This window comes from Rhipicephalus microplus, chromosome 1 (assembly GCF_043290135.1).
Source record: "Rhipicephalus microplus isolate Deutch F79 chromosome 1, USDA_Rmic, whole genome shotgun sequence".
NCBI classification, from domain to species: Eukaryota; Metazoa; Arthropoda; class Arachnida; order Ixodida; family Ixodidae; genus Rhipicephalus; species Rhipicephalus microplus.
In genome coordinates this window covers 90733948-90750442 of record NC_134700.1, presented here as the reverse complement: position 1 = coordinate 90750442, position 16495 = coordinate 90733948, and the positions used below count along the sequence as shown (strand labels likewise).

The 16495-nt window shown below is 45.1% G+C and overlaps 1 protein-coding gene across 2 annotated transcripts in view; it reads left to right on the top strand.

Annotated features, from left to right (window-relative positions):
- The window catches only part of LOC119178511 (coiled-coil domain-containing protein 149), a 67642-nt gene that overhangs the window by 15832 nt on the left and 35315 nt on the right, over positions 1 to 16495 (top strand). For both annotated transcript variants that reach the window (XM_075884735.1, XM_075884718.1), the window contains one exon: positions 2531 to 2706. In XM_075884735.1, the coding sequence (XP_075740850.1) occupies positions 2531 to 2706 (176 nt within the window). The remainder of the gene's footprint in view (positions 1 to 2530; positions 2707 to 16495) is intronic.

The following is a 16495-nucleotide window of genomic DNA, read 5'->3' as shown; positions in this document are numbered from 1 at the left end:
GGCCCCATGAAACCACCTATTCAAGGGAAATTCGCACGTTGGTTGAAGGCATCGAAGCTTGTTATATAGACGGTTTCAAGGTTGCAAGCGTTGTAGCCCAAAAAACTTCCGGCCACCTCATTTACCAGCTTCTAACGTCAGAACTGAAAGCACGTTTTCAAGTTCTTTTCAGGGGGAAAGAAAGTTACTCTTTCATTTTTCACCAAAAAGGAACGTGCGTAAAGTACAAGGGAATGTTTCATAATTTTTATGTAGCTCTGAATAATATTTATTTGAATATATTTTCCCAAATAAGGGTAGGAAACTGTAAGTCAGCGGTATATTTTCTAAAGCTCTTGTTGTTCACTGTTGCTATAAAAGCACATTGGTAGACAAAACCTGACATCATCAGGGGCTGGTGTTTCTAAACAGTGAAAAGGTCTATAGGTCTATAGGCACAAAGTATAATATATTCTAAGATGTGATGTATTTCACCACTTATAACTTGCAGCCTATTGCTATTGAAATTCAGTAACTGTTTGAAGTTACTTCCACTTCACTTCCAGCCAAGAAAGGGACATTTTTCACATGCCTAGTTCAAAATGCTATTCTTTCTTTATGTGTGATGTGTACTATTTAACCTATTCAGTTTGAAATTATTTGGCCAAATACTATTCACTTTTAATTTGCTTTGAAGCTCGAATAGTACTATTCGCCCATTTCTACTACTGAATGATACACTACAAAATTGCTTTAGAATAATGCAGCCTTGTAGAAGCTGGCATGATAAAAGAAAGTGAATGAAAAAGTGAAATTTTATTGCAGTAGTGGTTAAAGGTAAAAAACCTGGAGGCACTGCGCCAACCAAAGTAAAAGTTTAAGAAGAAAAAACACAAAAAAACCCTTTTGGCTCCCACACGGAAGCCTTGCTCATAATGGGAAAAAAAAATGAAACTTTTTTTTCACTGTGAACAAGGCTTCCCTGTGGGAGCCGAAACGTCATTTTTCAGTTTTTTCTTTTTAAACTTTTGCTTTAGTTGGCGCAGTGCCTCCAGGTTTTTTACCTTCAACCATGTATCATCCCGACCAGACAGGCCTCCGTCAAACTTTAAACTTCATTGCAGTAGTCCTCAGTTTTAATTCCAGTTCAGGACAAACTTTGAGGAGCACACTCTTGAAATAACTGGGTCCTTTTAAAATGGCTTGAAGTAATGCTAAGATAAGTACCCTAATCAGAAAAATTACACTTACCAACAGTCTCAGACAATGAGAAGATTTATCCTAAGGCAAGATTTAAAGATGATCATATGAGGCAGTGATGACCTAATACAAACACGAGGGAAAAATCTAAAGCTGTGAATTCTTGTGACATAATGAATTTTGGGCATTACACAGTTTGTAGCTAAATTGTTGTAGTTTCACTCTCCCACAGTGCATAGCTTAATCATGGAAGAGTGCAGCTCATTGTTGGCAGTGACTCAAAAGAAACCTGTATGTTTACTTACCGGATTACCGTGAGGCCACTGTGAGGCGAGCAAGATAAGAAAACATTAAGGTACTCGGGAACTTCAAAAAAGTTGACTGTGAGGCAAGTCAGGGCTTTTACACAGAAACTGTCGTGAGAGCGCAACCAAAAAACACAATGCGAGCACAGGGCTCGCATTAAATCCGTTCGATGCACCTGCACCAATCAAAACCGGTTCACGGCTGTGCACCCAAAGTTCATGAATTTTGCAGTGCGAATTTAGCGTTGCAGGCACAGCGCGACACCCGAAACGAAGGACGATGTTCCAACAAGGTGCAGGCCTAATTTCTGTTCACCTAATTTACTCCGTTCGACTAACACTTCATATGTCACATTTTATGTAAAATTACCTTTGTAGAACAAATTTGTGATCCCCTTTAGATTCTATATACCTGTGCTTGACTATGTCAGCAACCAAGAAAAGCAAAACAAAAGCCTGCTACTTCAGCTTCCCTCCCCTCCCCACTTTCCTCCGCTTTGTATAGGTACACTGACACGAACGGGGAAAAAAAATCCAAGGAATCACACCTAATGTATCAAGTGTTCGGAAATTTTGTTCAGCTGACGTGGCCAAAATACAAAAACTACACTTTGAAATTCGCAATGTCTCATGCAGAGGTTTCGGCACGAAATATAAGAACGAAACTTTGTGCTTGATTTGTCCTCTAAGCTGTGATGGTGAAACGAATGCCATTAGGGTTTTCAGTGTGCAATATATCAATATAAACCTATTAACTGGTTCACTTTATCGTCCCTTTAAGCCATAAGCTGATGTATATATTCTTCCAGAGTAGAGCAGTGTGCAATGCGTCTGTTTGTTATTCAGCAGCACATTCTTCTGATTTTAATAGAATGTTTGCATTGCATGTTTTCCAGTTACTATGTTGTTCTTTTTTTTTTTTTTTGTCTCCTGAGAAGCGTGTTTGAGGGGTTCTACTGTGCCTTATATTTGTGTCCACGTTAATTGTACTGATTCGTGATCGTATGTTCTGCCCTCCCTTCTTCTTTTTCTGATGATCCCCGCAGTGCTCGATGTTGGAGTGTGACCTGCAGGCCGTGCTAGATGAGAAAGAGGAACTGGTGCGGACGGGCGACGCGTACAGGCAGAAGGTGGATCGACTCAACCTGCAGCTGAATCACGCACTGCGCGGAGGTGCTGACTACGTACCACTCGACGTTGATGCCTTACTCATGGAGAACAGGTCTGGATGGCATTTTTTGCGCAGTCGTGAAGGCTATTGTAGTCTTATGGCTGTAGGCACTGCATTCATTGTGGCAGTAGCTAACAGCAGTCATTAATTTTAGGTGAGGTTTGATAAAATTAAATTATACATTTCGTCCTACGTAACAGATTGCAGCCCCGCCATGGTGGTCTAGTGGCTAAGGTATTTCAACTGCTGACCTGCAGGTCACGGGATCAAATCCCAGTGGGGCTGGCTGCATTTTCGATAGAGGCAAAAATGCTGCAGGCCCATGTGCTCAGATTTGGGTGCACGTTAAAGACCCCCAGGTGGTAGAAATTTTCGGAGCCCTCCACTACGGTGTCTCTCATAATCATATGGTGGTTTTGGGACTTTAAACGCCACATGTCAATCATGTAACAGATTGCAAGCCATTACTCAATTATGTAAATTCATGTTGTGCTTCATGTAACTAGAATGCAGTGTTAAAACGCATGCACTGTATAAAGGAACATTACAGTGTTGATCCTGTAAGTGTAATGTACATGCAGACTTGTCATGGTGGTATAGCTACTGCACTTGTTAAAAAGGCTAATAAAATGGCAGTAATCTGCAATTTTAATAGCTACTGAGCCACATGAAAATGAGCCCATGCAAATAGATCGCACGATTGACCTAGCCATGTTTGACCTAGCCTCCCTAGTGGGAGATGGTTCAATTCTTCAGAGAATCGTCCTTTTGTTAAGCTCTACCAAATAAATCAGTAAGCCGAAGTAAAGCATGGGAGAGGGTGTTTAGTTGTGGTGTAATACTTATGATGTGAAATAAAAGTGATTAAGAATGAACCTTGCGTACAATGGTCTACCAATTGGAGAATAAAGAAATCCTGTTAAACGTGCATTTGTAGGCGAAGCCATTGTTCAGCATTTTAAAATATTTTCTCCCACTGTGAACCATAATTGCTGTGCGTACAAATCCATCTAAAAGACATCGTGAAATCTGTAGTTCCTACAGCTTTTTGATCTTTCATATTCTATGTCCAAACCCACACTGCCTTCCACATCTGGCCTGTGCCTTTTGGTTGGGCAAGGCAGTGCTACATATACCCCTATAATTTGGCCATGGTGCATCCGCATTCGGGAAAATCAGATTTCTGGTTCCTGCCTCTTGCTTACCAAACCCGCATTGCCTTCAACGCCCGGCCTGTGGCTCTTTGATAGATGAGGAAATTCTCTGAGTACCCGTGTCCTGCAGCAAAAGTGTCTCTGCACCTGCAAGGATTCGCCTTCTAGTTCCAGCCTCTTGATTATCTAACGCAGATTGACATCGACGCCTAGCCTGTGCCTCTTAGATAAGTAAGGCAAGACTTCGCAAGCACATGTCTTACATCAATGCCGTCTCTGTCCACAAGTACTACCTCTAGCTTGCCTTCATGCTAATGCACCGTACAAGAAAGTCCATCGCGCAGGCCTGCACTTCTACCTTCACTCCATGTGAGGAGTCTCTAAGGCATTGCTGCTCGCCATCACTCCGTTGTGACCATTAGTGAATGAAGAGTGGGTGACAGACTTTATCTTGGCTTGCTCGGCGAGACATGCCAGTGATCTCTCGATCCACTTTGAGCTACGAGCTGCCCTTGAACTGTTGTGCTGCAGTTCCATGTTGGTGGTCCACAACCTATTAACATAAAGAGCTGTTTGAATGGTAGTCCCAATCTTTACTGAATATACAGTTCCAAGGTTTACAGAAGTGGCATAATATCACCTGGTACAGCGGGCTCATAGCTAAGAATTCTTTGTTGAATGCACGAAGTATTGTGTACAAAGCAACACATTTAGAAATCTTGTTGATATAGCCCTCATGATATAGTTTTGACGAAGACACGGTTGAATAATGCTATAACAAATAACTGTATGCTACCACTAAGATAGAGGATTTTCCGCTGGGACATGGACACCCGAGGTGGTGGTGTGGCACTGATAATTACAAATAACACAGCATCAAAAACAGTACATTGCCACTTGCCAGAAACAGCGTGGTGCAAGGTGAATTATACTAATTACACACATCTAATTGGAGCAATTTACAGACCACCCAGAAGTCCACCTAAGTTTTCAGAAGAATTTAATATGTTTCTGTTTGATCATGTAAATGAAAACACAAAACTGATAAGCACTGGCGACCCTAATTTGCCGCATACAAATCGGGCAAGCTTTTCAACTGGGCATGTGGAAACATGTTGTGCTGATGGGTATTACCATTTGATGTTTTCTCGCAACCTCACACAAATCGTAATAGATTGCACACGCATTACCCCTATGTCACAGGCATTGTTGGGCTTGCTTTTCATATTAAGTAAGGTGACTGATTATGCTGCACCAGTCGAAGACGGCATATCAGATCACAAAATGGTTGCAGTTGACATGTTTTTTGATACCGGTTTTCGAGCGAAGCGCCATGTGTATGCGCATATCTAAGATTAACTTCGTGCTGATCAAACGACCATCCTAGACTTTTTAGAAATGTCGCTTGGTGAGTTTGAGAACGAATCAAAGAACGAGTCTGTTGAACAGCTACAGAAACGTTTAAAGAAATTATTAGGTACTGCTCGGATAACTTCATACCCATTCGAGCTAACAAAATAAAACGAAGAAATTCATGAATAATTACGTACAAAAATAATTGAAATGAAATGTAAATAAAAAGGTTTCGCAAGATTGATAAGGCCTCAATAAAAATATCATGTGCCAAGAAAAACAAGAGTAAAGAATGTGCCTTCCAAGAAACACTTTTTAATAACACACTCACTAACTTTCTAAAGAACTCACCTCCTTAGTGTTGGCTGTTTTTCAAGGAAGTGAACGAGGAATTGATATTATAGTAGATGGAAAGGATAGACTGAAATGTGGGGTTTAACCTCTCAAAACCACCATATGATTATAAGAGACGCCGTAGTGGAGGGCTCCGGAAATTTCGATCACCTGGGTTTCTTTAGCGTGCGCGCAAATCTGAGCACACAGGCCTACAACATTTCCGCCTCCATTGGAAATGCCGCCGCCGTGGCCGGGATTTGATCCCGCAACCTGCGGGTCAGCAGCCGAGTACCTTAGCCACTCAACCACCACGGAGGGGCAATATGGAAAGGAAGTTTTAACAGAAAAATCTGATATAGCTGGAACCCAATCAAATGTTTCAATCTCTTTTCTGTAAGGACCAGGGGTTCAAAGAGGTATATGAATCAGGTACTACAGCGACACTTCAAGCAGATGACATAAATATTACTCAAGAAGGCAGCTTCAATCAACTAGTTCTTTTAGATAGAAAAAAGTCATGTGGACCTGACGGCATACCGAATATATTTTTGCGACGGTTTGTGGAGTGGCTGTCATACTACCTGTAGATTATTTTTAAGAAATCATTAAAAAGCCTCACGTCACCTCAAGATTGGCATAGAGAAATTGTTGCACGAGTTTTTACAGGTGGCGATGGAACGACCCTGAAAAATTACAGGTCTGTTTCACTTACGTCAGTGTGTTACAGATTATTTTATCATACTGTAAAAAACATATTCGACAATTTTTAGAACAAAATGAATTATTATGTCACCTACAGCATAGATTTTGCAGAGGCCTTACAACTGTCTCACATCTGATCGAAACTATACATGACTTGTATATTGCTGTAATGCCTGTATGCAACTTGATCTTACATGTACAGACATTTCAAAAGCATTCGACAGAGTTTTTCACCGTAAACTGCTGCTCCAGCTTTGCAACTTTGGCATTAGTGAGAATCTTTTCAATTAGATCGGAGCTTATCTGGGCAATCGACAACAAGCAGTTAGAGTGGGAGATGCCATTTCGGAAAATAGAGAGGTGTATTCGGTAGTGCTGCAGGGGTCTACATTGGTGTCCCTACTCTTCGTGTTATGCATAAAGCACATTTGATCAGTTATCCAACCACTAGTAAAACTAAGCTATTCGCAGATGACTGCCTAATCGATTGTCTGATAGCATGCAAAGAAGATCAAATAAAAATATATCAGTGCTTACAAACCTTAAACTTATGGCGTTCTAAATGGGGTATGGAAATAAACAATAAAAAATCCACTTACACACATATTACAAAAAAAGGAAGTGCTTTTTTTTGCGTGTAACATTGGTGATAATACGCCAGTGAAATTATGTAGTTTTTTGTATTATGACAGATATATTATAAAATTATATATTATAACTATGACAGATAAATTGAACTGGCGTACTCATATCACAAATATTTGTCAGTCAGCATATCAAAAGTTGTGCTTTCTACGAAGGAAATTAGCCTGAAACACGAAATATATCAAGCTGCTTGCCTACAAAACGTATATCCGTCCGTAGTTGGAATACGCTAGTGTTTTGTGGAGTCCACATGAGAAGGTTTTAAACATCACAGTATCTCCGCTGACTAAATGATGATTGGTATGGAGAAGCATTCATCCTCCGTCCGTGCATTTGTCCACCCATTCTTTCTTGCTTCCGTCCGTCCATGCGTCCGTCTATGCGCCCTTCCATGCTTTCGTCCATCCATGTGATCATGGGTGCATCTGGCCGTTCATACATCCCTCCGTCTAGTGAACAATCCGAGTACGGCCATGTCAAATCTCGCAACCCCTGTGGCACGTACCCGCTCTAGAGTGGTATGTGCCACTGGTGGCTTCATACGTACATACATACATACATACATACATACATACATACATACATACATACATACATACATACATACATACATACATACATGCATACATACATACATACATACATACATACATACTGCAACGAGCAAGGTTGCGTAAAAACACAGGTTATTATTCGAGAAACATTAGCCGCAACAAGCTGGTACAGGCAGGAACCCGGCAAGCACGAGCCACACACGGACGTCAACGTCTTCTTTCACTCTGGCACAGAGCTGGCACCACTATGCTTCGGGACAATTACTCCCCGCGCAGAGAGGAGCCAACCTGGCGACCTAGGGAAAGGACACGGCAAGGGGGTCATAGCACGGTTTGAGGCATGATACGTGTACTGTTTCACGCCCAAGGCAGCGTTGGTCCGAAGGTGGATCAATGGGCTCAACTTCATAGTTGACAGGAGATGTTTGCCGCACCACACGGTAGGGGCCATGGTATTTCGACGAAAGCTTCGGGGAAAGACCGGGAGGGGTAGACGGGACCCAGAGCCAAACCAGCATTCCTGGGTTATAGTGTACAGTAGACGCAGAGGAATCGTGGTCAGTTTTCTGGCGCCATTGGTCTTGTGCGGTAAAGCGAGCGAGTTGACGACACTCTTCGGCATAAGCAGCTGCTTCGGAAACAGGCGTTGCTTCGGAAACATCAGGCCTGTAAGGGAGAATGGTGTCCATGGAGCATGATGGCTCATGTCCGTACAGGAGGAAGAAAGGAGAAAAACCAGTGGTTGTTTGTGGCGCAGAGTTGTACGCGTACGGGACAAAATGGAGCACTTGGTCCCAATTAGTGTGGTCGTCAGAGGCGTACATGGCAAGCATATCTCCAAGGGTACGGTTAAAGCGTTCCGTCATGCCATTGGTTTGAGGATGGTATGCCGAGGATTTCCGATGGACAGTGCGACATGCCTTGAGCAGCTCGTTGATGGCATTCGAGAGAAACACGCATCCACGGTCACTCAGTAATTCACGAGGTGCACCGTGTCGCAAAATGAGATGGTGAAGAAGAAAGGACGCAACGTCTTTCGCAGTGGTAGCAGGCTGCGCAGATGTTTCAGTGTAGCGTGTCAAATGATCCACGGCGACGATAATCCACCGGTTGCCTCGAAGAGAGTTGGATAGAGGACCATAAATATCAATTCCGACGCGGTCGAGTGGTCTCGCTGGGCAGGTTAAGGGTTGCAAAGGGCCAGCAGTGCTGTGAGAAGGCGTCTTGCGTCGTTGACACGTGGTGCATGACCGAACGTACTGGCGAACGTGCCGATACATCATGCCGCGCCAGTAGTATCTTAGACGAAGGCGAGAGTAAGTTTTAAATACTCCAGCGTGGCCACACTGGGGGTCATCGTGAAAGGCAGCGCAGATGTCCGAACGCAAATGACGAGGGATGACAAGGAGCCACCTACGGCCGTCCGTCACGTAATTGCGGCGATACAACAAGCCTTCACGGACAGCAAAGTGTCTTGCTTGACGAGAGAGGGAGCGTGAAGTCGTTTCTGACGAACTGTGAGAGAGGACCTCGAGCAAAGAATTGATCCAAGGATCCTTGCGCTGTTCGGATGGCATGTCACTGATGTTCAACGATGACGAATCGCAAATGGCAGTTGATACGCAGGCAAGGTTAGGAGGCAGTGGAGAACGGGATAGTGCATCGGCGTCTGAATGTCTGCGTCCTGAGCGATAAACAACACGGTTATCGTATTTCTGAAGGCGTAAAGCCCAACGAGCGAGGCGGCCAGTAAGATCTTTCATGGACGCTAACCAGCATAAGGCATGGTGATCAATGACATCAAACTGGCGTCCGTAAAGGTAGGTGCGAAATTTTCCTATAGCCCAAATGATAGCCAAGCACTCCTTTTCCGGGACGGAATAGTTGGACTCTGCCTTCGTTAGTGTACGGCTGGCATAGGCGACAACGTACTCGTCGCAGCCATCCTTGCGTTGAGCGAGAATGGCACCGAGGCCGACACCGCTTGCATCCGTGTGAATTTCAGTGGGTGCATTGGGATCGAAGTGGCGGAGAACTGGCGGAGACGTGAGTAGCCGGCGTAGCGCCGTGAATGCCTCATCGCAGTGGGAATTCCAGCCAGAGAGGTCCGCGCTACGGGAGAGAAGCTGAGTCAGAGGGGCAATTATAGAGGCAAAATTGCGAATGAAACGCCGAAAATAGGAACACAAGCCTACGAAACTACGAAGCTCCTTTAGGGTAGTAGGCTTGGGGTACTCGGCAACGGCACGCAGTTTGGCAGGGTCTGGCGATATTCCTTCTTTTGAAACGACGTGGCCGAGAATTATGAGTTTGCGGGCGCCAAAACGACATTTCTTGAAGTTTAGTTGCAACCCGGCTGCCGTAAGGCACTGGAGAACTTGTTCCAGACGGGAAAGATGAGTTTCGAAATTTGCCGAGAATACAACTATGTCGTCTAAATAGCAAAGACAGATGTGCCATTTAAGTCCCCTGAGGACACTGTCCATCATTCTTTCAAAAGTCGCAGGCGCATTGCAAAGACCGAAGGGCATTACATTAAATTCATATAAGCCGTCAGGGGTCACAAACGTCGTTTTCGGACGGTCTGGTTCAGCCATTTGCACTTGCCAATATCCAGAGCGCAGATCCAGTGAAGAGAAAAACTCCGCACCTTGAAGGCAATCCAAGGCGTCATCAATGCGTGGCAGGGGATAAACATGCTTGCGTGTGATGTTGTTTAGTCGACGATAATCCATGCAAAACCTGATGGAGCCATCCTTTTTTCGCACGAGGACCACTGGCGAAGCCCAATGACTGTGTGAGTGCTGAATAACACCACGTTGCAGCATCTCGTCGACGTGTTGAGTGATGACGTCACGCTCAGCCTGCGAGACGCGGTAGGGGCGCTGACGAAGTGGAGTATGATGACCGGTGTCGATATGGTGAGCGACAACTGACGTGCGTCCCAAGGGAGGTTGTCCGTGGTCGAAGGAGGCGCGGAAACGGTCAAGTAGTTGAATGAGCTGATTCCGCTGGTCTTGCGTAAGGCCGGTGTCTACGCTGCGCAACAGAACGTCTCCGTCAGGTAGTGAGGGCGCGGTGGCAGCTGTGACAGCATCCACGGACATCGGTGTCGTATCAGAACGGGCATCGAAAGGAAAGATGTCATCATAAGTGTCAAGACTCCCAATGCATTCGTCATGCAATAAGGTAGTGGGACAAGGGAAGGGATTGCACACGTACACGGCACTGGAGCCATCGGCAAGTGTTATGACGGCAAACGGGACGACAAGGTTCCGGCGACGAGCGCATTCTTGTGACGGCATAAATAGGGTAGTTGAATCGGAAACGGAGTTGCAGAAAAGAGATACCGCGGCGACCGAAAAAGCAGAAATGACGACGTCAGCGGCGACGATCACCTTTTTGGGTGAGCGAGGGAGATCTATGAATGTCGTGCTGAATGGAAACGAAACGAGCTGAGCGCGAGCGCAGTCAACGACCGCATGATTAGTGGAAAGTTCCATCCCAGAATGATTTCATGAGACGCATGCGGAAGCACTCCTTGAATCACAACACGAGCAGTGCATGTGGCAGAAGGTTGGACGTGTTGCGAACTCGCTGTGCGTAAAGAAATTTCAACCAGTGGAGTCGTCACTTTGTTCAGTTTTCGGCATAACACTTCACTGATTATACAAATAGCGGCACTTGTGTCAACAAGAGCAGTTGTGGCGAAACCGTCCACAAACACGGCAATCTCGTTAGGGGGCGAAAGATGAGGCCTTGGAAATTTCATCGGTGGCGCAGCTCTTGCCTCAGGAACTGCGACTGTTAGTTTTCCTCCTGGGCCTGGTTGGAACGGCGAAGCATGGGGGAAGGAGACCGAAGACGGGGTGAAGGAGATCGACGTCGGCTGAAGTCTGGTCGACGTGAGCGGGGGTCATGTGAATCAGGTGTCACATGCGATTCTGATTGCCGAGGTATGTTGCCGGAATGCTGAACATCATTAAAATAGAATCCACGGCGACGACAGTAGTGCGCGACATGTCCTGGAATACCGCAGTTGTAGCAGACGGGCCGGTTATCCGGAATACGCCAAGAGTTTACAGGTGCTCGAGGTGGTGGAAAGGGCCGATTTACCGGATAAACCGAAATTGGTGACCTGTAGTAGTTGGTGGCTGGACTGTATGAAGGGAGCGGCGGTTGGGCAGGAGGTCGGCGGACGGCTTCTGCATAAGTCAGCGGTGCAGCCACTGATATTGGGGATGCGGGCGAAGGGAGAGCCTCAGCAACTTGCGTCTGAATAGCACGGCGAAGTGAGTGGTCCAGTGTTGTGGGGGTCTCGTTGATGGTGGTGACAAGAGAGAGCTGTCGAGCAACTTCCTCCCGGATGTACTGTTGAATTTGAGGCATTAACACGCTGTAGTCGGGGCCACTGCTTTTGCACTCCAAGGCCGAAATATCAGCTGTTTGCGTATAAGCGCGACGTGTAGAAATTCGTTGCTTGCGCAGCTCATCGAAACTTTCACATAGCTGAATCACGGCCGTGACGGTCTGTGGGTCTTTGGCCACAAGCATATGAAAAGCGTCGTCATCAATGCCTTTCATTATATTCTTTATTCTGTCAGCCTCCGTCATCCTGGCATCAACTCGCCTACAGAGGCTGATCACATCCTCAATGTAGCTCGTGAAGCTCTCACCATTTCGCTGAAATCGTCCCCGCAGTCCCAGTTCAGCACGAAGCTTACGCATGGCTGGTCGACCGAAAAACGAGGTGACGGCCTCTTTGAAAACCGACCAGGTGGGGATGTCGGCTTGGTGGTTGGTGAACCATAGGGTGGCCAAATCCGTCAAGTAGAAGTTGACGTGAGTCAGCTTCGCAGGGTCATCCCACTTGTTAATCGCGCTGGCATGCTCGTGCTCTGCCAGCCAGTCCTCGACATCTTGATCTTCAGTGCCGTTGTATACTGGTGGGTCACGCAGACGAAGTACACCAGAACACATGACAGGTGGCAGCGTGGAAGAGCCTTGTGGGGGATTGACGCGCTTGGTCATCGCGGACTGAGATGGTAGCTTGCGGCTGCGGAGCTCCAGGACATTACCCAGAACCTCCACCAAATGCAACGAGCAAGGTTGCGTAAAAACACAGGTTATTATTCGAGAAACGTTAGCCGCAACAAGCTGGTACAGGCAGGAACCCGGCAAGCACGAGCCACACACGGACGTCAACGTCTTCTTTCACGCTGGCACAGAGCTGGCGCCACTATGCTTCGGTACAATACATACATACATGCACACACACACACACACACACACACACACACACACACACACACACACACACACACACACACACACACACACACACACACACACACACACACACACACACACACACACACACACACACACACACACACACACACACACACACACACACACACACACACACACACACACACACACACACACACACACACACACACACACACACACACACACACACACACACACACACACACACACACACACACACACACACACACACACACACACACACACACACACACACACACACACACACACACACACACATACATATGGAGGAGTGACAGACTTATGCCATAAGGAACTTCGCCCCTAAAAGGAATTCAGCATAGGATTTCAAGCGCTTGTTTAGTACAAGAAGGTACTGTTTCTTAATACTAAGGAAAGCTAAAAAAAGCCGGGCTGACACACACACCCCATATGTATAAGCAGATAGGATGAGTGTTTCCTCACATAACTGTGTAGGTAACCTCGTATAGGATGTCGTACGTGCTCACTCTCCCTTTGACCTCACAACAAGCGCGCCTGCCCAAATGGGCAGGATATACATCGTCCACCAAATATACATCGTCCACCAAAACCCTGCCGGCAAGCCAATCTTTTTCGGGAGTCAAAGCCCATTACATTCAGCTGCCTTCCAGTTCCGAGGAAGTTCAGTGACGTTCATAATGGCTCCGGTGATGTGTATAGTAGTTTTAGGGTGCTTTATAGCTACTGATGGTTACTTTGTTAAAGGGACGATGTTTTGTGTTCGACAAGTAGTAATATGTATATTTCGTTATTATGACTTGTGGAGATTGTGCACTCTCATTTTAAGTCACACGGCGTCGAGATATGCAAAACCGAAAAGAGACATGACTGTTTTCTCACTATGCTCTTGACCCGGCTGGAGGTAATAGAAATGCGAAGCAGTAGTGTGAGTAGCAAGAAGCATTGGCATACAGCGAAATTCAAAGATTTTATCGAGAAATTAGAGAAGACCTCCACAAAGTTCAAGAGAAGATTAGTGGCAGAAGTACATAGATTCGAATCGCTACTGGAAGGTAGACTGCAGGAACGAAGAGCTAACAGTGTGCATAACTTAAAACAGAAGTGATGTGTAGTACAACTCAATGAAATAGAAGACATTGTAAGTACAATATCAGAATCCCTGAAAACATGACGACGCTTGGTAAGAAAAAAAAACGTGCGAAAGAAATGTGGGTGGAGGCGAAACTTTGACATCCCGCTACAACCACCTTGACGTCGTACGTCTTGAAATTGTCTAACTGAGTTCAAGGTAATCTCTAATCGATAAAGAAGAAGTATTTTGTCAATTGTTTATGCCTTAAAAATATCCCACGTGGTTTAAATATTGATGATTGATATGTGGTGTTTAGCATCCCAAAATCACCTTATGATTGTGAGAGACGCCGTAGTGGAGGGGTCTGGAAGTTTAGACCACTCGGTTTCTTTACCGTGAACCAAATTCTGAGCACACGGGCATACAGCATTTTCACCTCCATCGAAAATGCAGCTGCCGATGCCGGGATTCCATTCTGCGAGTTGCTGGTCAGCAGACGGGTACCTCAGCCACTAGACCACCGCGGCAGGGTTATCACAGGTAGTTTCAGAAAATTTCATTGAGGCAATTTTGACATTCTTGACGCCGCACTCAGAGTTCTGACTCAAAAGTTTTAAAATGAACCTTCACCCTGGACTTTCTTCAAAATTAATGAACACGAAGATGAATAACGCTAGCTTGTGACAATGAACCATGTTATATCTATCTTGGAATAGGCTTAACATGGCCGCCCGCCCGACAAATCCTAAAGCCGGTATGCGTTGCCTGCATCGTTCTCCAAACTCTTCGAAATGTTCATACACAATTGGAAACTTGTCAACTTTAGAGTCCTGTTACCGTAGCTTTCATCCTTTGATATAAATTATCTTTACACTGGGATTGTGCTTGTGGGTTCAATGCATTGACGTCGTGAAGAGTGTAATGACGTCAAGGCTTGCTGCTTCTTCGGGTAACAAATTGTGCTGCGCCAAAAAGGACATTTAGAATAGCTGGAAACATTGAAAATATCTCCCCTTGAGCCAGGTCTTGCTTATGGAACCAAAACTCCACTTTGAAGTAGCTTTCGTGCTGTTGCGAGAATATGTAGGTCAAAAAAGTTCTCATTGGCTGAAATGTTACTGTTCCTGTTCCTGGCTTTGTCTTATTGTGTCCTCCAGTTACATGTTTCTGTGTGATCTTGCCTAATGACTATAACAGTAAATTAACCAAAAGAAAACATGGGGTATTGTGTGTTCTCAAGTTTTGCTTAAGCCAGTCAGGGTACGAAAAAGTGAATCTGTGGAGGGAAAAACACTAATTTTATCTGCTATATCTGAACCCCAAACCGTTCAATTACTTTTCCTTCAAAACTGTGCTGTTCGGTGAACACTGTAATGTCCGGCACGTTTATTTCCACGATATACTTGATATCTTTGTATCTCTAAAAGGGCCCTGCAATTTTTCAAGTCCATGGAATGAATTTACTAAAATTGCTTATCACCTTACGAAGTCAACACCGCCAAAGTTTTAAGAATCCGTCCAGTACGAGCGAAGTTGAATGAATAGACTTTATTTAAAGTCCGGCAGTTTTACCGGGTGAGGTTGGTGAAGAGGGGATTAAACGCTGTCCCTTCCCGCTCTCTGTTAATTAAAATGGAGGTGCCTCAGGTGACAGCACGAAGGTTTTTTGCACACTGCAACTGAATTTTCTCTTCTCTCGTCCACACGAAAGTGCTAAAAGCTAAGCAGGGAGGGTTGACAGGGGTAAAGAAAATACATCACGTGCACCTCTTTTGCTTCAGCATTTTTTTTTCTCTGAATACGCAAAATTTTCAGTGAGATCGCGCGTGCACGCGTGGAAAACTTGCGGTTTCTCGCAGCGACCTCTGTAACGACCGAGCCTACCATGTTGAAATCAGCCAATGGCTCATAGTTGGCTTTCTACAAATAATTTTCGAGCGTTTTCCGTAATTTGGGAAGATTTTAAAAAGCAATCTTCAGCTGAACTTTATAATTTAGACATGGTGAAATTTGACAAGGCCTTCCTACAAATGATTTTTTAGCTTCCTTTGTCATTTTTTGAAGAAAAGTAAAATCAATTTCTAGCTGAATTTGATAACTTCTTGTGAATTCCAGGATGCGTGCTGGTGTATAATATTTAGCTCGCCTGTTGTCGGGAACCTGTATAACCAATTGGCCGCGTTTACTGATAATGTTCAAAAATTATTGCAGGAACCCTTTATTATATAAGTATATGAGTGTTAGCGAGTGAAGGTGGGGAGTGTGAAACTTTTCACCATATGATGCCACATGACCTTAGCACGAGACTGCTGCTGAATATAAACACTATATGATACCCTATAAGGTATGAACAGTAACGTTTAAGGCCCTTGCTATGAACAGCAGGAAATTTCAGATACGAAGGAGCATATGGCAGAGCGCAATCCGGTGTGCGGGGTGACCACCCTAGTGACGCATGTGCAACAGCTCTACCGAGCACTGCCTGAACGTGTATGCCCATTCTTGCCTGTGCAAAGGGTGCCGTAGGACGCTGTGGCCTTTCCTCCTCGCACTATTTAACCATGGGGTATGACATTCTGCAGACGCGCGACGCCCGCGTGCCTGCTCCAACATAAGTTCACGATGAGCAACAACAACAGAAACTGCAGTGAATTCATTGAGTTATCCACTCGCAAGGAAGAGTTTTGATGAGGCAAGCTGTCTGTGATGAACAGAACTTCAAGTCGACC